We start from the raw sequence: 20,993 nt of genomic DNA, 5'->3' as shown, positions 1-20,993 counted from the left end.
CTCTCTCAGCAAGTACAGACATAGAGCAAATGTGAGAACAAAATCAGGATTTGTTTCATCCATAGCTCCTGTGTAAGGACTAGCATGGCATGTCCTTTGCTTCTGCAAAGTCCCACTAAAGCATCTGGAATTTCACGACTGCATATAAAAATGCATATCAAACTCACCATAAATATCTTACTTATGGCTTGTCTGCTTTTACTCAGTCACTGACTAATAGTGACTTTAACTATACACACATATAAATAAGCTTCGCACAGTTGAAGAATCCAGGAGTACCCAATTACTTTCCTTTAATTTCATTTTATATCTCATTAGTTATGTGGATAGTTCCCATGCTGCAGCTCCTTCCATCTCCTTTAGCAACATTTGTACAGGCATATTCTATTGTTTTTAAGTAATTTCTCTAACAAGGAGCAGGAGGGAGAAATATTCATACAAATGAAAGGGGACACTGTCAATACACAAACTGCTGACACATCCATTAGGTAAATAAGCTAGAAAATTTATTTCCTTTAGTTCTCTCCAGAGGCCTTTGCTAGCCTTGCTTTAGTCAGAAGTTTATTATATTGACAGTATCCTTTCAAAGGAAAATTCCAGTGCAATATAGAAATTATTTTAACCAGTTCATCAAAATCACTATGGGCTAATGCCAGACAGGTGCAAATGCACAGACACGTGTGCACACGTACATTCTATATGATGGCCTTGGGAGGGAATGCAGTCTTTCTTGCACATCACAGAGCAGCAGCAGTTTGCACCTTGGGAGCCTGGCTGGCCTGCTCTGTGGCATCAACAGCCATAGGAAAAAGTAAGTCTGTGCTTCCCACACAGTGAGATGTGTAAAGAATTTTAAAAGAGCTGTGTTTCACTGTAGGCTTGTAAAGACATCGTGCAAAAACTTTACATGGGCGCTGCTGACTTGCTCCTACAGCAATGGCTTTTTTTGCAGCTGAGGATTTAAGACTACTGAGAAAGAAGTAATTTTAAGATTAAAAAGAGTGCTGTATTGCTCTGAAAATAAAACCAGGAGAGAGACAGAAGCAATCTAACTAGTTTGGGAGTTTTTTGTTGTTTTTTCTTTTTTGGGGAAGTTTGGTTGTTTTGTGCTTTGGGTATTGTTGTCGGTTGTTGTTGTTGGTTGGTTGTGAAATTCCAGCTATTATAAGGTGCTTTTCACTGTCAACCAATATAGCTCTCGTGGCATCTAAAGTTTTTACACCTAATAACAGAGATTAATACTAATGATTAGTACCAGCAACAGATTGCAACTCTCCATGACAAAGTTCAAGACAGTTCTCACTCTAGGGAAACTGTTTTTGTAAATACATTCTTGCAAAATGACTTCATATTGTAGAATCCTTCATGGGACTTGAGCCTACTACTTGCTGAGAAAAAGTGCTAAAACATCTGGGTGCCTTTGAGAGGTGACATGACTTATGTTGAAAGAGGAACAGTTTCTATTTTTATCAGCATTAAAATAATTGTTCACCCAGCACTGCCACAACAATTTCGTTCTTTACATAAATTAGCATTTAGACATCATACCCACATGAATGGATTTGTGGATGTAGGTAGGCTTTGCTCACAAAAAAGTGTTGACATGTTTAAGGCTTAGTGAAGTGCAGAAATACTGTTCTGACAAGGTTTTTTTCCAAAGCTCATACCTCTGTTTTTTTAAACCTCCCCTTCCATCTGAAAAAGCTGGGATTTTGTGCATTAAGTTTTCTGAGGAAAAGCCACATGTAACACCAATATCAGAAATATCAGCTCTGGCATATGATAAAGAAGAAGAAAGTATTACTAAATGAGTAGTAAGGAGAAAAACTTGATGTCTGCTGTATGTAAGTACCAAATTATGTAGTCAGGGATAAAATTCTAGCCCTTCTGAAATCAAAAGCACAGTACTTGCTAAATCACATATGACTGTCACTGTTAATACTGTGACCAACAGATTAATTCCCAGATGCTTTTGCAGAAAACAACATAGTTGCTCTTGAGAGTATTATTCTATACACACTTCTATACAGCATCTTTTAAAGAAAAGGCATTCACAGAAGTAGAAATCTTGAATACTATTTAGAGGGACTAAAAACCTTTGAAGTATCTTTACTGCTTGAGTTCTCCAGGACTACTGATTAGTAGTCATGATTAGTAAAGGTAAGCAATTATTTCTTTTTACATAAATATATGGTCCTCTACTTTTTACAAAGTATCTGATCCATACAATTACCATTCATTTTGCAAATACTTTCCAGGCCTGAATGAAATTTATGTCTGATGAGAGTTACTTCAGTAGAAAGAAGAAAATTCAGATTGTGACCAAAACATGTAACAGAGATAAGGAGAAGGTATGAAAGGCACTTGTGTCCACAATGCACTGTCAAATATTCAGAACTTCTGGCACACAGTTCTAAAATTCTTCATATTTGATGATTGCCAGTGATTTTGGATGACACTTCAAACAATGCCTCCAAATTTTTGCTTGCCAAAGGGTACTTTTTTTTTAATATAAATATTAATCTCTATGCTGTCAGTTCTGAAATGATGAAGATGGATTAGCAGCTTGTCCAAAATATCAGTCAGGCCTTGTAGTAAACACTTTCTAGAAGCACAATGTTGGCAGAAAGCTTTTGAAATTTCAGTCTGCAAATGTCAATTAAAGCTTTAAAAGATTTGTGTGTTGGCAGAGATTAACATTCACTTGTCCTTTCATGTGGAAGAAATTGATCCCTTTCATTTGCATTTTCAGGTTCATCCAGTTCTTCCACAGGGTTCTTTTCTTTCAACCCACTATTTTCTGAACAAGAATCATCATCTCCATCGCTACGATGACCTTCAACACTGTGTCTGATGCCATAAGCAAAGTAAATGAGGAAGCCTTCCAAAAGGAAAAACAAAAAAAAGTTGACAGGGTTTTCAGGCATCAAAATATATGCATATATTTCTCTCTGGCTGAACATATTTTGCAAAACAATTTTCTTCTTCAGGTATCTGAATCAGAGCTCATGCTTCAGGTCTTTCCTGTTTCTATGGGAAATTCCAGTGCATCATTTTTACATAATTAAATGCTCTAGTAGGTCATGGAAACTACTAATTTATGTCTAGATGGAATGAATACAATTTTCTAGATCTAAAAGGACAATGACTGATATACTGGGAAGAAACCTTTTACAAACAGGTTTCTACATAATTTTGGCTATACTTACTAGGAAAAAAATTGTGGCTTATTGGAATTCTTCTTTTTACCTCAAAACTATATCTACGATTTTGACTGCATATAAATACTTCTTCTGAAGCATGCTCTTTTTTGATCAGAAATAAAAGCTTACTTTTAATACATCACAGAGGGTTTTTTTCAAATATTTAAAGGAAAAGAATGTTCTAAGATGAGATTCATGATTTCTAGTTTATGAAGTGACTGAAATGAACAGAATTACTTACCGAGTACCATCCAGAAGCTAAATCTAATCCAAGTTTCTCCACTTAATTGCACCATCAAGTAAATATTTACCAGTATACTGAATGATGGCAAAAATGGCAATAGTGGAACCTAAAAGGAAATATTTAATATGTTTATATTAAATATATATATTTTTTGCATATCACACTTCTGTTATATAACAAAAACTAGAGGTAACACATATAACCACTGATAAAGAATTGAACTTTTATTTGCTGTTCTAATATAGTGAAATTGTCTTTTTCACTGGGTTTAACCCCTAGTTTCTATATATCTTAAAAACTTTCAAAATACATTGTGTTTAATATATATTCTCTAAGGCTGTAGAAAAACTTTCCAGCTTGTGCTGAACATATACTAATGAATTCTTGTATTTACAGCTGAAAAATATATTTATATACATATCACTTCTTTCTGAAATGCATCCCCAGCTCCACCAGATTCCTTGACTTTCATCACTATACTTCATTATTTCCATTAAATAATTGATCTTAGAACATGAGTGAAAGTACAAAATGAAAGGACTTATACTCTGGGAGGTATGAACTATATTGTGGTCCAAAGGACTGCTGACAACACAGACAAGTGATTGTACTCTCATCAGTTTCTTAACTGTTTTCCAGTTTCTGAGTTCTCTGTCCCACTTGTTAGAATCCATCAAAACCTCTCATTAGAGAATAACAGAGTAAATATGTTATTCACCATAAAGGCCATTTTCTGCTGGTTTTGAGGCTGTCTTTGGATGAGGAGAATGGTAACTATGAAGGACACCACTAACACAGCAAGAAGGCCAATACTCCAGGGCTCCAAGTTAGCAATGAAATGAATCCCATATGTAGTGAGGACACTCAAGCCACAAACCAAGCAAGCTGTATGAAAAACAAAATTATAGAAAAAGTCAATTTCTGCATTGAAGAGGAAGTGACTTTTAAGAAGAGTTGATAGCAAGTCTTCAATATGTAGTATTATCATGAATATGTTTAATTAAAAGAAAACATACTAGACTGCAGATTAGATCGATCCATCAAGAAGTATAAAGGCATAGGATCATTATATAAAAGCAAATTAATTATGACAGAAAGAAGGCATGTTATCAGTGAATTTTTAATTCTGTCTTTAATAAAATCCATTATTTATGTTAATGCATTGTGATGGTTTGAGATTGGCGCCCCCTCGAGAGGGGGGCTCAGAGGTGACTGGGTGCCAGGGCAGTGTTCCCTGAAGAGCCAATCACCACTCATGTTGTTCGCTTCTGCTCAAAATCAGATATACACAGCCACTGGAAGCTGCTGGCAACTTTTGTTGTTGGTGTCTGCTGTGTGTGGGTGTGAAAGGCCGGGGGGTGGCTGGGCTCCTTCTTTCCCCCTCTCCCCAGGGGGGGAGAGGGGAGCCCTGCGGCCCCCCCAGCTCTGCCTAGGCCAGAGCAGAGTTAGAGGCAGCATTTTGAGTGTGTGCAGTGAGGGAAGAGACTCACAGCACCTGACCTGAGGTAAGAGGAGAGAGGCAGGCTTTGCAGCCAAGCTGTGGAGGGGGGCTTTTCCTTTCCCTCCACTGGAAAGTGGAGGAGAGGCTCAGCATTGAAGCTGAGCCAAGAGACGGGCTGGAGGAGGAGGCTCGGTTGCCAGGGAGAAGAATCCCAGGCAAGAATTGGAGATGGGCCAAGGGCTCGGGAGTTGCCCTGCGAAGCTGACCGGGGGCAGCCGAAAACTGACTTGGAAGAATGAAGATTCCAACGCCTGCTGTGATAAGCTGGACTACACTTACAGCAGCCTATGAGCCGAGGTATGAGACTGAGAGAGAGATCACACAGCAGACCAAGGAGGATGGACTCAAAGCTATTTTGGACTTCATGAGGAAGGAAGGACTTCCAGAAACAGCTGAAGGTTGGTTAGGGAGTGTTCAGGGACCCAGAACACTCCCACGAGAGAGACTACGTTACCCAGCAGCCTTGAAAGGCTCTTCTCCTGGACTAAAGTTAAAGGGAGGAGCTTTGAAGGGACTGACAGAAATGTAATATATATATATATATATATATATATATATATATATATATATTTGCCTTTAGTTTGTATAGTATTTATTTGTGTAAATAAATGTATATACTCCCCCTTCCCCTACAGAAGCCTCTGGTCTGAAAGTTTCTCTTCGGTGTTGGGATAAATTGTGGGAGGGGTTGGAGAAGCCTGAAAATTGGATTTTTGGATTTCTAATGTGGCTCAAAATGCCACATGCATATATGAATTTGGACAGCTGAATACTTACCTAAGAGACCCACTAAAAAGTTAACAGTAGTTGCTGTCTGCTCAGTTGGTAAACTGGATGGATTAATCAGGGCCTGAAGACTGAAGCGATTCTCTTCTATCATATTTATCTGTGATTCACTTACTGCAGATTCCCTTTCAGCTGCAGCCAAAGCTGCTTTTTCTGGAGAATATTTTGGTTCCTCATAGGTTACAGTGGGTTGGTATCTATGCATAAAACAAGTGGGATAATAAAAAACCATTAAGCTTACTTTGGGTTTTGAAGCAATATGAATCTAGGAATGTATTTAAATACTCAATTCTTTGCAGTAGTGCATAAGAATTTCACAATTTATAATTGTACTGCAATAGTGCAGTCAGATTACAGGAAGGATGCTGGATGAGGCATCCTGGGAAATGAAGTTCCGAAGTACTCCCACACATGGGCAGTGAGATGCCCTTGGTCAAGGGAGTCACATGTTACTTTGAGGTGCATATAAAAGGTGTCATCCAGCATCCTTCCTGTAACCCGACTCCTACTCAATAGCATCATTAGTCAGTATGATATATAAAAAAACTATAGCAACTCACTTTTTTGATGGGTTTTGGGGGGGATTTTTTGAACAGTTTTTAGAGCTACATGAATGCACAAATGGGTCAGATAAATGACCAGTCCCGCAGAGAAAGAGGGGACAGGCTCTGTTAGTCAACAGCAGAGAAAATTCCTGACTTGTTTCCCATACTGTAAGAGGCCTACTAACCTGCATAAACTGAAATTTCAAATCTGCTTTGTTAGCATTTAAGTGTATTTTTAAAAATACATATGGTAAATAAGTCACTATAGAATAAAATAGTCTTCTCTTTTAAAGTGTAGATTATTGCAACAATTAATTTTAACTGAATTTAAGCTGTTACACTTTTCTAAGTTAATCACTTACCCTTAAGTAATAAAGACTGACTTTTCAAGGAGAATTTTCTTTTAAAAGAACAATACATAATAAAGTGTATTGCTACCAACATATATAGCTACCAATATATAAATTTCATTCCACAGTTTACAAACATGATAGATACCACAGATTTACTGGAGATAATATTTGCTCTCTCTTCAAAGGCTACCATATCTTGAAGCACTTTTCTGATCTTACATTTCTGGCTAGTGTATAACAAAGCAATTATTTGAACTTGTTCATCCTGTGAAGGACCTAGAACATCCACACCTTTCACATATAGTCCCCAAAATGTAATAGGCGGATTGTATTCATATCAAAATATCATTTGTTGAATTCTGCACACAAGCTTATATTTAGTACCTTTGGGACTAATGCTTGCACCAATACTACTTTTGGAAAATAAAAAGTGTCTAGATTTCACATGAAGCTTTGACTTGACTAACTGCTATACTTCCATGAGAATACACCATTGTTTTCTTTGATGGGTCACTGCTTCTTAGAAATCATTTATAAGCTTACAGCTATTGGCCATCTAGCAAAAAACATGCCCTGTAAATGTGACTTCTCTTTATTTACTGACCAACACAAAATAAATCACAGTAGAATATGAAGGCTGTTTTTGACTCACCTAAGGATGAGGACACAGGTTGCCACAAGTGAATAAGCAAGAAGTGTACCAATAGACATCATGTCCACTAAAGCCTTTAGGTCAAACAAAAATGCCATTATAGCTAAAACAGGAAAAAAAATGCAAAATTTCCATGAGATTGACATAGAATCATTCAGATTGGAAAAGATGTTTAAGATCATCAAGTCAAACCATAAGTGCCAAGATTAATATTAAGACATTTTAAGCTAAGATTTTCAAATCTGTCCAGAGTCTAACTTTACATTGTTTTACGGGCAGCAGTAGGAGTGAAATGATGGTAATCCTTAAAACCACATTTTTGAAGCCATTGGTATAATTCCCAAACCTAACTGCCTACAGTTGGGAATCTAATCTATATAGATAGGCACTGGTGAGCCGCACAGTCATGCTGCATAATCAAACGCTTCATATTGGACTTATTTGGACATAAGTATTTGCACACAATGGGGCCATATTAAAAACACATTTTTATAGGATAAGGTTCAGATCCTGCAGCAGAATCTCACCAAAGCTGAAAGGATGGATTCCACTGCCAAACCGGGAAAAGTAATCCGATCCAGTCAGTCATTGGGGTGTAAAATTTCTGCTGAGCTGGGAAAAAGCTCTATGTAGAGAGCTTTTTTCAGAAGTTGCCTCAAATAAAATAATTTTGTGTTTTGCGGTTTTTTTAGTGGTTATCCTACTAAAAATAGTTTTCAAGTGGCCTTCAGGAAAGGCCAGTAAAATCTCACAAGAACTAATTTTTTTAAGATCACTCAACTCAGAGGCAGAAATTTTCATGATCCTGAGAGTAATTATAGAAATCTTGTGTCTATAAAAGCTAATGTCACGTTCCTTTGGAGATTCTGGAATGTCTTTTTTTGTCTATGCTGCCTGCATACAGATGCACATAGTTCATCAAGAAATTAGCAGAAGCCATCACTAAATGAAAGGCTAATTCCAATTGATTTGAAAAGAGCCTCTTAAAATATTTGTATTTTATTAACATTTTTGAGATGCAGACTTTTTGAAGCATCTCAAATAGCAAATCTCAACATCAAAAGAAACTTAAAGGTAGCCTTTATACACTGTGTATATATGCACACCCAAATTTTTCTATATTCAGAAATATTTATATTTAATATTTGTTACTTTTGGGTTTTTTTGTTAATATTTGTTATTTGTTAATGTATTTGTAAACAGCTGCATAAGTGCACAAACACACAAACACATTTGATCCTGAAGGAGGAAGCAAAATGTGATATTCTGAAAACAAGACTGCTGGATTAGAGAATTTTTATATCATTTGTGAGTCTCCTTTTCCAATTAAGGAAGGCCATCCTGTTTTCTTTAATGACTGTGGATGTTCCTGAATCCAAAAATTAATCTGCAGAGTAGATTTCTGATTACCTCACTGCTTTTCATGCTCAAAAGAGCATAGGTAAGCAAAGCTGAGGAAGAACAGAACCTACTATAACCTCATGTACAGTAGCTATATTTAATTTTTAATCTTAGCTTCAAAAGGCTACCCTGTAGTCCAGAATGTTCTTTAACATTAGAAATAAAGTGAAAAATGCCTCTGTTTCTTACTAAGAGAAAAAAAAGGCACAGTATCGCTTTTCCACTTCTCTTAATTCTACTCCAAGAGACAATGGTAGATCCATTTATGATGAAACTGGACTGACACCAAAACATTTTGCTAGACTTTCGCCATTGCAGTTATCACCTGTGAAAAGGTAAGTCACATAATACCATGAGACAGTTGCCTCAGCTGTAGTCTTAACCTGGTAACTTTAATTAAATGGCCAAACATTTCTTAAAGCTATAAGACTTTCATGCTACAAATGCATAGAAAAATCAGATAATATAAGCTGTTGCATACATCCATAACTATTCTGGCAGAACTATTTTTGGCCACAAGTTACCAAATATGCTTTTTTTTTTTTAATAGAAGAAGAAATTACTCTTTCTCCAGCAGTAGATAAAGCTGTTTTCAGATCAGCTGTTGACACACCAAATGCCCCAAACTCTCTAAAAGCAGTCCGATGAGGGTTGCAGCATAGCTACAGTGAGGGCTGTGTAACTGTATCAACCACTTTACCAGCTGGGTAATACGGTTTTCTTTCTTCTCATCATTACTGTGATTTCTGATAAAGATCTTGATTTTATCCCACAAAACCACACTTCCAAATTATTGTAGGAGAATATGTCGATAAGATAAATTAAAATAATATAAAGTTGAAACAATAAAAGTAACCCTAAGCAATTTATTTGTACTCTGACCAAAGAAAAGGGAACTGATAATAATGCTTCATGTGGGAAGTCTCCAGGCAATGACTGTGCCTTTCCACATAATTGTCAAGTATGCAGTGTGAGCAGTTCCAGTCTTGTGGCATCTGAAAATACCCTGCCTATAAATGAAAATATTGTGGTCTCATTTATGAACCTTTTATTTGAGATTAATTTTAGCCAGGGTTGCTAAACGTTCTAAGGCATGTATTTCATATTTGAATTACTTAAAAAACTTATTTATTTCCCTTTGAGTTAAATCCTTTCAGAGCTTCCAGTTTTCCAGGGTGATTAGACATAAGCTGAGATAGCTCAGTTGGTTAGTGCATGGCGCTAACACCAAGGTTGTGGGTTTGATGCCCATATGGGCCATTCACTTAAGAGCTGGGCTCGATGATCCTTGCGAGTTCCTTCCGACTCAGAATAGTCTGTGATTCTGTGACATTCCACATAAATGATGGAATTTGGGCAAAGCTACATGTACCTCTGCAAGAAGTATGGACAGAATCGAAACAGTTATATATCGAGAATTAACATTAAGAGTTGGCAACAGCTCCCAAAATACTGTTTTGCTAAAATATATGTAGGCATGTATGTGTATACATATATGTGCAGACACACACAACCCCCCAACATATACACATATCCCTCAACCACAACTTGATAAGCTTATGCAAAAACAGAATCATTTTCTCTGAAAGACTATTTAAAAATCTTTGTGTTTTACACAAAAATAGATCCTGCTGAAAATATCATTTTTTTCTTATATCTCATAATAAAAAATGTGTCAGTTATTTTCCCTCTCCCTTATAGATGTGATAAGTATATTATGAGTACATCAGACAAGGAAACCCTGTCAGTAGAGCATCAGCCTAAGGGACTCAGATTAAGTAATAAGCTTATTCACCTACAACAGGTTAATATTTAAAAAAAAAATTGAATTCTTTGACATTAAGGCCATCATCACCACCACCATGATTTGCACGATCGGGAGTTCTTACACCCTTTGATTACTCAGTAATTTTATTCCCATTGTACATGCAAGGGTAATTAACAAGCAGCCCTTTTCAAAAATTTAAAGTACCATGCACGTGCATAGAGTGTTTAAATCTCAGTTTTAAGTAACACGGGCTTTGAGAGCTTACCAGAGATGACCCCTGCTGTCAAGGTGGCAGAAACTGGTGCCTGCCTCTTACTCACTTTGGCAAGAAAACTAAAGAGTAAACCATCGCGTGCCATGGCAAACAGAATTCGGGGCAAAGGGAACATAGAGCCGAGAAGACTAGAACAGAAAAATGTATAGTTCAAATACAGGTTATTAAAAGCACAATGCTTTATTGGTAAACCCCACTACACAAAAAGAAAGCTTGGAAGAGTTAATGGGCTCAGGCATAGTTTTCCTTAGGCTCTGTGTTGCTGTTCTTGGTTTTTTGTTTGGTTGACTGATGTTCTTGGTTTTGGTTGTTGTTTATTTTGAACCTAGTCTTTGAAAGCACTCGAGATTAACCAGCAGATGCAAAATCTGCAGTAGAGAAAAGTTTTATTGGTAGCCTACTTTACCTAGCAACAATAGATTTGATCATTTCAGTCCGAAGCACGTCAAAGCTGCACAACAGTGGTTTATTTTCATATACGCAACATGTTTAGCAGTGCACCTTTCTTTACAATGATCAACTCTTAGTCTCACCTGCTACTGCACCAGACGATAGAGTAGCAACTAGTGGGGTCTTCGTTTTGGAATTGATTTGAGCTAGATATTTGAAAAGCAACCCATCCTTCGCCATAGCATAGATTACACGTGGTATTGGGAAAATGGATCCAAGAAGACTGAGTAAAAAGCAAACACATGCAACATGGCAAACACAGTTCATGCAGAGTTGTATCATGGAAAAGGTAAACAATGTTAATTAATGGCATCTATAGAAACAAAATGTATGGCTGTAAGACAAAACCAGAAAGCCCCATAGCCCAAGGTACTACAGGTCAGACACAAATAGAATTATTTTTTTTAACTGCAAAGTTGATTGCTTTTTTTAAAATATAGGTTTTTTAATTAATTTAGGTAATGAAATTGTGTCATCAGGCAGAATTCAGATTAGCAAGATAACTCTTGCCATCACCATAGTTCTTGGGTGTTAGTGGACTAGAAACATGTTCCAGATCACACTAACTACGAAATTAAGCTTTAGTATTCCTGGAGAAAGTCTGTCAGTCAGAAGCAGCCGCAAATAAATAAGCATTAGCAGCATCCCCTTCACACTGTATTTTCATGTGAGGCTGCTGATAAACAGTAATTCAAAGTAAGCACCATACAAGTATATTGGGCAGATTTTTTCTTTTGATTAAAGCACCTCTAGGTAAGCTTCATTAAGATTGTTCCTTTTTTTTTTTTGAAGAAGTAAAGCTAATTAATTTAGATTTGTTATTAGCAGAACACAGAAAGCTTTTAAACTATTGATAACTTGAAGCTCTTAGACATACTTCTTGAATTAGGTGATTTCTTTCCCTCAAAGAGAAATAATATTAATTAAGAAAACAAAATGCAAAATCATAGCCAGTATAGCCTCTGCAGCAAGCACACTAGTTTTATACCAGGTGAATGGTTTCTTTTCTTACTTTGCAGAATTGACTGTATCACTTAAAGAAGGCAAAGCTTTTACATACCACAGATGCTAAATACATCCAGTAATACTTGTCAGACAGAAGTGTTAAAGTTAGACATGAGAAAAGTTTTATTGCAAATGAACTGATTTTGATGTACGAATGTACGTTCCGAAAAGAATGTTTCTTTGCAGCTGTAGCTTTGTAAAATTCATTTAAACTACCCTTCTTCTAGTACATTCATATATATAATGTAAATATTAACATCTTTACCCTGAGGAAACAAGTTCATGAAATAACATAGTACAAGGTAACTGTATGAACCAAAAACAATCATCCCAGCATTTTTTCTTAATTATACCTCTACACTGAGGAATATGAAATACAGTTTCCTTTGTTTTGTTCTAAACTGACATCAGTCAACAGACTGAAAGATTAAACTCTCCACAGAAGAAAATATAATTCTTCACTGGAATACACTGGAAAAATAGACCAACAGTCCAAATTTCTAAAAAAGCATTTTACCATCTCAGTTCATTTTGTTTTCCAATATTAATTTCTTTAACTTAGTTTCTGCTTCTATGCAACTTTCATTATTTATCAATGTAAAGGAAAAATTCAGTGAAACCCTCCAAACTGAGGGTACCATGACAACTAGATAGAAAATAACTATAATCCCAGGATGAAATGTCTAACTGTGACATTCTTCAGTCAGCTCTACAATTCTTTTAACATCATTCTGGAACTATTTCCTTTTTCCCTCCCCTCCTACATCTAAATATTCCTTTCCTTTAAACCACTGTCCACAGTCAGCATGCTCATCATCTTCAGGCTGCTTACAAGGTTATCTTGGAGTGCTGTTAGCATTAGTGCTTCCACAGGCTTCATGTTTGCCTTTGTGGAAAGGCAGCCAGTATTCTCACCACTGAAGCTCATATAAATGACTCCTTACATAAGCTCAGGTAAAAGATTGGCATCAGCATTTTTCAGGCCCTGAATTTAAGTATCGAGCAATTCTCTATTCTATGAAAGCGTTTATACCACATCAAAATTGGGGTGTAATATATATGAATACATACTAATACATCTCATGCCCTCCCTGATCTTTTTAATCAAAGTAACATGTTAAGATTACATCCACAGTTTCACAAAGGGGAATAACTTATAATATTTTGACAGTTATAATCTATATCACAAACACCCACACAGAAACCACAGGAAAGGATGATGTCAGAAGACGGACTGGCTACTGGAGGAAAACAGAGGCAGGCAACAAAGATGAGGAGTGGAGTTTAGTTAATCCTCCCTTCAATTTTGCCTGCAAATGCACAGAGCCCATAGAGCTGCTGAGTCATCAGGAATGGACAGCAAGAAAAGACAAAATGGGTGACATTGATTTTACCAGTTCATAAAGATAATTTGCAGGTCATATGTTTGAAAATACATACTTTAATAATAAACTTCTACCAAAGAGATAGAGTTCAATAGCAGTACAGTTAAAAAAAAAGAAACCTAAATTAATGCAGCTACTGTGATGTAGACCTGCTTAAGTATAAAACTTGTTTATAATACTTACTGCTAATTCTTTGCATGGACTGAGCCTTCAAAATGAACATGTGAACATACATATAACTGTAATATATTATTCATCAGCTTTTCCCAGCAAAATCAGTATTTCAATGTCTTTACCTTGTAGACAAAGCACAGAGGGATCCCACTGCTACAACATATTTAGCAGGACCCCATGCAACATATTCAAATGCTACTGGCAGAGGACTTTTCTCATCCAGCAGATAGTATGGCATCATAAGTGTCAGTGCAGCTGAAACCCCAAAATAGGCCATGAAGCAGACAAGCAGGGACACCACAATTCCTATGGGTATGGCTTTCTGAGGATTCTTGACCTCTTCTCCTGAAAAAAGGGGGGGGAAAAAACCCCAAGAATTCTTATGAATTTGCACCTTCAGCTTTAAAAGACAACATCAAAGACAAACTGTTTGTTAATCTAAGTCATATCTGTAATAGAAGTTTTAAAAATCTGAGTGAAATAAGCTGAGAGACACAGAACAAAACTCACTATTTTGTTGTCAGAAATAGCATTAAAATAGAGGTAAATTAAAGAACATAAAATACATTGTATTTCTAGACTACTTAGAGCCCAGTATTTCTAGTTATTTACCTACAATTTATAGTTCAATGTACTCATTCCCTATCAGTCATATGCAAGCCAGCCTTTAAAAGAGACACCTCATGTCAGAGAATTGTAAAGGTGAGCAAGTGATTAACATTATTTGAGCAGAAAAATTGTATGCTAAGCACTTCCCAGACTTAGAAAGCAGCAATTAATTTCTTCAGAACAGGAAGAAAATAAGCAAAATCTCCTACTTCCTCCCATAACTATAGCCACATTCAGGAATGAACTTGGGTTCACTCTACACGGACTGAAGAAGGTTTGGGAGAAAGCAAAGAAGAGTAGACAGATTGTTATGTTGTTTGTGGGGTTTATGGGTTTTTTTTACAAAAAAATCATGTTAAACATACATACGCAGACATATAAATACTATACCAGTTGTTGCAATGCAGTCAAATCCTACAAAAGCATAAAAACAGGTTGCAGCACCAGCCAATGTTCCTGTGAAACCATATGGCATAAAACCACCACTCCCATATATACTTGTCACATTTTCATAGGATGAGATGTTCCTATAAAGAAGAAAAATACAGCAGAAAGAGAACTTATTGGTAGGACAAACACATGCACTCTCCTATCCTACCACTCTAGAGAAACGTGTTAAAATGTTCTCGTCAAGACAGAGTTCTGCTTTACAAAACTGCACGAGACAACATTTTTATGTCCAAGCTTGTAAGAAAGACAAAAATAACAGCAAAAGGAAGAACATATGAATCAAGTAACCATCATCTTACTCACTTTGAAGTTTGTGATAAAACATATTAAAACACTAATAGTGTATATACCAATAAAACGTGTAACAGAAAACTGCTTGGAGCACAAGCAAGTAAATAGATTTTTAAAAATTACTCTGTTACTGCAGTAAGGTTTCTGAGATATTCTTCACTTATTTTCCAGTTGTCAGCATCTCCTTTCACAAAACCAGAAATCATAACGAAGAGTAGGACCAAGATGTTAATAGCAGTGAAAATTTTATTCACCCATGCAGATTCCTTTACTCCAAAAGATAAGAGACCTGTAAAATAAAAATATTTTATAGATGTGAATGGTCCATTAAACTAATAAAATAGAATTTTAAAGAAGATATATATGCAAGTAGTGTTAATAATACTAAAAAACGACACCAGATTTCATACTTTTAAAAAGCAGTAGCACAAATTTACTAGACTCTTTAACAGCATGACAATAGGTAAATGTATTGGAAACCACAAAAGAGAATGCTTCTTTAATGGTATTCTTTAAGTATTTTAAAATATTTTGAGTAATGGCTACTTACTGCTTCTCTGAGATGCAAATCCATATCTCTATTTTAATCCATGGAGCAAAAATAGCTACAAGAATTCTATGCTTTGTAAAAACAGGTTGGTGGAATCTATTGTCCTTACAGAACAATTATTCTTTAGATTAAGAATAGAAGTAAAATTATTAGATTAATAATGTAACCTATTCACTCTACATTGTCCAGGACACATCCATCACAGAGTTAAGTCCCATTTCCTAGTTTAATAATGAAACCTTTTAAAGAAATCCATGCCTCCTGTTCATAACACTGATGCATAGAGATCCTAGAAAAGAGTATGATACAAAATACACATCCTTTAGGTTACAAAGTAAGTACACTTAGTACACAAAGTAGTGCACTTAAACAATCTGGAAGTTATTCCATCAGGATTATACTGTATCATTAGATTTATAACAATTTTAAGTGTACTAACAGTTTAATGGAAGAGCAGGCAGTGAGTAGATCAGGAAAAATTAAATACAATTGGAAAGCTTTCACAGGTCCTTTATGCTCTAAGCATTTCCACTATTATCACATACATACTTTACCTCATTATTTAGAGATTAAGTCTGAAAATTTTAAGCCTCTCAAAATCATGTCTGAAAAGTTTCTGACTCCACTAATGAGACATTTGCTATCTTATCAGAACACAGAAGTTATCTTATGAGATATATTTTTCTTCGCCAAGAGCATTTTTATTGGAAATAAGTGTGTGGTCTCTTCAGCTCAGTTTTTCCCAAAAAGTTAGTGTCTTAATCAGCCTAATACAGTATGATTCATAATTTGTGCATTTTTTAAGTCCTTTCTGTAGAAAAAAAATCCCAAACCAGATTTCTGTGTACTTTTCCTTGTGCTTAGCACATAGTATTTTCTGTAAAACATCACCTGCTATTCCTATGATTCAGCTTTGCACAGCTCAAAATCCAATTACTGTGTCATGCTTAGCCTACACAGCCCTGATCCATCCCCACTGCCTCTCCTCTCAGCAGTGAATTCTACACAGTTCACTCACTGGGGGTTTGGCTCCATATGACAGACACCAGGAGAGGCAACCGAGGATGAAAAGACAGGACACAAATGAAGACTCGGGGGCAGTGACGAAGCACAGGACAAACACTTTGTCTTCTATCAGGAACCTCTAATTCTTATGTTCTGAAGCAGCAATGGTAATGGAGAAAACATAGAAAGTGGCAGCATCTGTACTAGCACTGTATAGTTCGGTTTGTGGAGTTTCAGTGCTCTGCTATTCAAAGTGTTACTTTTTCCTCCTTTACTTGGAAGAGGTGAAACTGAAATGTCCATCCCACCTGAGGACATAAGGATCTAAACTGGTCCTATAGGCAATTCTGAGCCACAAACATGGCAGGATGCTGGACTAAACCTTGTCAAGTAAACTCCCGGATCTTCCTAAGTGTAGGAACTCATCCTTTTGCATACAGAGACCTAATAAGAGCTTCAGATGCACTGGTCACTCATTCTAGCATTAGGAGTCAAACAGAAATATTTTCCTGGGTCCAAAAAAAAGCCACTCGTAATAGAACAAGAGAACATGAGGTTACATACATATAAAAAGTTTCACTTTCCAGAGAAGAAAAGCTCCTGCTTTGGTTTGATCTATAGAGAGACTGAACATGACAAGACATCTGCTGAATAATGAAATGCTTCTAGTATTGCCTGAAAACAAACTACACACTTTAGAATACTCTTCCTGCTTCCTTCACTCCCAGTGGCAGTAAGAATGTTTCCTTTGGAAAGCAATTTTTAATGCAAACAGGAAATAAGTTGCAGTATTTTTGAGTTTTCTGATCCCTGAAATAGCATGTACTTGGTGTCAATTTTTGTGATTTAAAAACATGATACATGAGTAAAGATGAAAAAGAAACAAGACTGAGAAGAGTAGACACAAAAGGTTTACTCAGGCTTCAAACTGGTCTTTTGCTTCATGCCAGTACCTTGGAGTGCCCTTTAGCTCAAATAAATTCTAGGATAGACAACTCTTTTGAAGACTTAAAGAGGAGAACATTATTTTATACAAGAAACCATGAAAAATTTAGAGAGAAAAAACCCCTTACAAATGCCCACATTTCTTTAAGGAGACCACATCACATCACCGAACTACAGAGCTTAACCTTAAGGTCCCTCCAAAAGCATTTATCAGTGATAAAGCCATGAAAACACACAGAACTGTATAATTTTCCTGTTACCATCAATCTGCATCATGGGTTTTATAAAAGAAGTACTGGCAAGTGATTATGTCACGTCTCAGCTTCAACAGAAGAGGGTACGCACGAAAATTTGATTATATACATTTAATTCACAGAGCCATTCTGCCAGTACAAAATGTGCATCTGAACCTCATTAAACATTATTAAGGCATTTCTAGTAAAATACAAACTACAGTTTGGCATTTTTGTCTGTAAAACATCACAACCATCATAAATGAAGCAATATATTATCTTACCTGCTAAAAGTAATATAAGGAATACAGCAAAGAAGTCAGGATACTCTGCTAGCCCAGAGTAATTCATTTTGAAGTAGGTACTGAAGAAATGACCAATCTGTTTTCCAAGAAGTTCATCAAAGGTGCCACTCCAGGCTCTTGCTACACTTGATGTACCTTCATAAAACACATGCATGTTTAGGGTTTTGCATACATACAGCAGGATATAGCTATTTCTAGTGAAAAATAAATAAAACTAAGCCTGTTGCGACTTGCATTTTAAAAAGCAGAGCTTATGCTACAAATGAGTTTGTTTTGCTGAAGAACTTCAATGTTTTAGAATTTTTCTATGTAGTTAAATGGCAACATATTATTCTACAACTAAAATATAAAAATTAGTGTGTCACTTATTCCCAAAATATTGCAGAAATTATTTCATTTTCATAATTTATATCTAATGTCATTCTGGAAGAAGTTTGTTTCTGAAGTTACAATATGACATATTTTAAACAATATAATGTAAGAAAGCACTTTATGAAAGAACATGGAGGAAAGTTTGCCCACCTGGAAGTAAAGCAAAAAAAAAATCATGAGCAAGATATGTGTTGCTACAGTTAGTATTTAAAATTAATACTCTCCTGTGGTAAAGAGTGCACATGGCCATGGCCAAATGCAACCTTATTTTTACAACTCTCCTATCATGAAATACACTTGAGTACAATACTGGGGTATATCAATTTTTTAATGATTTGGGCAATCATCCTGTAGTTAGGTACAGGAGCTAGGCATGTTCATACAAAACACAGTTTGTATGAGTGAGGCGTGCTAAAACAAAATATAATATAATGGAAGTTTGGAACATGTTCCTCTGGAAGAAATAATTTTTGTATCAAAAAATGTTATCTCTGCTGAAGCACTGAGATAGTTATTTGAATATCTACCATATAAGCATTGGTTTCATTCAGATCTGGTCAACTTTGTATTTTATGGGATTACCTGATAGGACAGTGCTTAATTAGCATGATACTATAGTAGCAAATTAGTACTTAAACACCATGACTTTCTTGAAGTGAGAGTGGGTCCCTGTAAATGTCCTTGCTCTGTATATTCAGAAAAAAATGCTTATTGATTTTATTGAAATTATTCTTGCTGACCAAAGACAGCAGTGAAATCCTGTTTACTCTTGTGCATCATCACTGAATTGTCTGACCCAATTTTCATACAAGGTATGTGGTTCATACTTCTCAAAACACACTCTTACAAAAATATCTTGCACAAAAACCTGTTTGCAATAGGGATGCACAGGAGGAAATAACTTAATCAAAGTACTTTGGTTATTTCATCTCACCAGGACTAAAAAGCAATAGCAGCTAAGTACAGAGACAGAAAAGAAAGACAGACCTAAATCTCTATCTTATACCTGCTGTCTCAGAAACCAAGACCCATGTTTGTTCTTAAGCTTACCTATAATATAGGATAAAATGAGATTCCAGCCAGTGATAAAAGCCCACAGTTCACCAACAGTTACGTAAGTATACAAATATGCAGAACCAGTCTTGGGCACGCGAGCACCAAATTCAGCATAGCAGAGACCTGCCATCACAGAGGCAAGGGCAGCAATGAGGAAAGAAATAACGATGCTAGGTCCAGAATCAGATTTGGCTACTTCTCCAGCAAGGACATAAACACCAGCACCAAGGGTACTTCCTACTCCCAGGGCTATAAGGTCCACGGTCGATAAGCATCGGCACAACTTGGTGTCCTCAAGGCTTTCACCACTGACATTCTTCTTCCGCACCAGACACCTAATAAAGGACAAAGCTGGTCCACAGGGCAACATAGTGGATGTAGAGCTGTGAAATAAAAGAAATCATTGCAGAATGTAACAGATAGCACAGACACTGCTGAAAAACAATGAAAAAAGTATTTACATAAAGAACTTTAATCACATCTACTAACTAATATATTTACACTCTTCTGTGATGTTAAATAAGCTAGCATTTGCTTTTTCCCCAGGGAAAAAAATTAGGGATATAATATTCCTAATTTTATATTTACCACTTATGTCCCCAGGGAAAAAGATCCATTATCTTTTGGTTTACTACACTGCTGTAAAAAAGGAAGAGATTTTATCTATTTATCTGCTAATGGCCACTTCTTAACCATTTCTAAAACAGAAACAGTATATTGCTAATGGCCACTTCTTAACCATTTCTAAAACAGAAACAGTATATTATCTCATATACCATAAGGACTTCTAAAATAAGGATCAACATCAACATAAATAAGGACTTTTGGCATCCATCAAGGCTATAAACAGCAAAAGCTTTAAAATACAGCATTCTGACAGAGCCAATTCAATCTCCTTTTGTCTTCAAACACATCACTTTTGCCTTTACAATTTGCTCAGTAAGAACTGCTTGAAATCAGATTAAAAGTGTTTCTACTCTCTCCTGCACCAGTGAAGTTTCCCAGATCTAATTATCCTTCAAGAAATCTTGTACACCTCTCCCTGACAATTATCTAAAAAACCCTGATGGACTAACTGCTCATCCCACGCCAGCTGCAGTTCTTCAATATTCTGAGTGTACATCGCAATGTGGGGTGCAATCAGCTCTTGCCCACAAGCCCAGATTCTGTGACCAGCCTGGTCCTGGAGGCCAGCACGTGGGCAGCACTTCTCTGGCCTGTGACATGGTGTACTGGGTCTGGCTGAGCTGGAGTTCACTTCCCCATAGTATCCCTCACAGTGCTGTGCTTTGCATTGGTGGCTAGAAGGGTGTTGATAACACACCCGTGTTTTGGCTTCTGCTGAGCACAGCATCAGTGCTGTAACAATCCTTCCTCAATTGAGGGCAAGATCCTGGGAGGGGACCCAAGCAGGCCAGCTGACCCGAACTAACCAA

The 20,993-nt window shown here is 36.4% G+C and overlaps 1 protein-coding gene across 6 annotated transcripts in view; it reads right to left on the bottom strand.

Moving 5' to 3' along the window:
• Positions 1-1,778: 1,778 nt before the first annotated feature.
• The window catches only part of SLC7A2 (solute carrier family 7 member 2), a 52,985-nt gene continuing 33,770 nt past the window's right edge, over positions 1,779-20,993 (bottom strand). For 4 of the 6 annotated variants that reach the window (XM_027676522.1, XM_027676525.1, XM_027676523.1 and 1 more), the window contains exons 2-12: positions 19,552-19,940; positions 18,109-18,264; positions 15,215-15,380; positions 14,741-14,877; positions 13,864-14,086; positions 11,261-11,400; positions 7,285-7,387; positions 5,726-5,931; positions 4,166-4,332; positions 3,445-3,553; positions 1,779-2,881 (exon numbers count right to left, since the gene is read on the bottom strand). In XM_027676522.1, the coding sequence (XP_027532323.1) occupies positions 2,694-2,881; positions 3,445-3,553; positions 4,166-4,332; positions 5,726-5,931; positions 7,285-7,387; positions 11,261-11,400; positions 13,864-14,086; positions 14,741-14,877; positions 15,215-15,380; positions 18,109-18,264; positions 19,552-19,927 (1,971 nt within the window). In that variant the 5' untranslated portion in view covers positions 19,928-19,940 and the 3' untranslated portion in view covers positions 1,779-2,693. Of the gene's footprint in view, positions 2,882-3,444; positions 3,554-4,165; positions 4,333-5,725; positions 5,932-7,284; positions 7,388-10,718; positions 10,856-11,260; positions 11,401-13,863; positions 14,087-14,740; positions 14,878-15,214; positions 15,381-18,108; positions 18,265-19,551; positions 19,941-20,993 lie in introns of all 6 variants that reach the window. The other 2 variants (XM_027676526.1, XM_027676524.1) reach the window with 1 other exon arrangement.

The sequence above is a fragment of the Neopelma chrysocephalum genome, unplaced genomic scaffold (genome assembly GCF_003984885.1).
Source record: "Neopelma chrysocephalum unplaced genomic scaffold, ASM398488v2 Primary Assembly neopelma1_42, whole genome shotgun sequence".
Lineage (NCBI taxonomy): Eukaryota > Metazoa > Chordata > Aves > Passeriformes > Pipridae > Neopelma > Neopelma chrysocephalum.
Note: the sequence above shows the minus strand (reverse complement) of the source record. Positions and strands in the feature narration are given on the sequence as shown.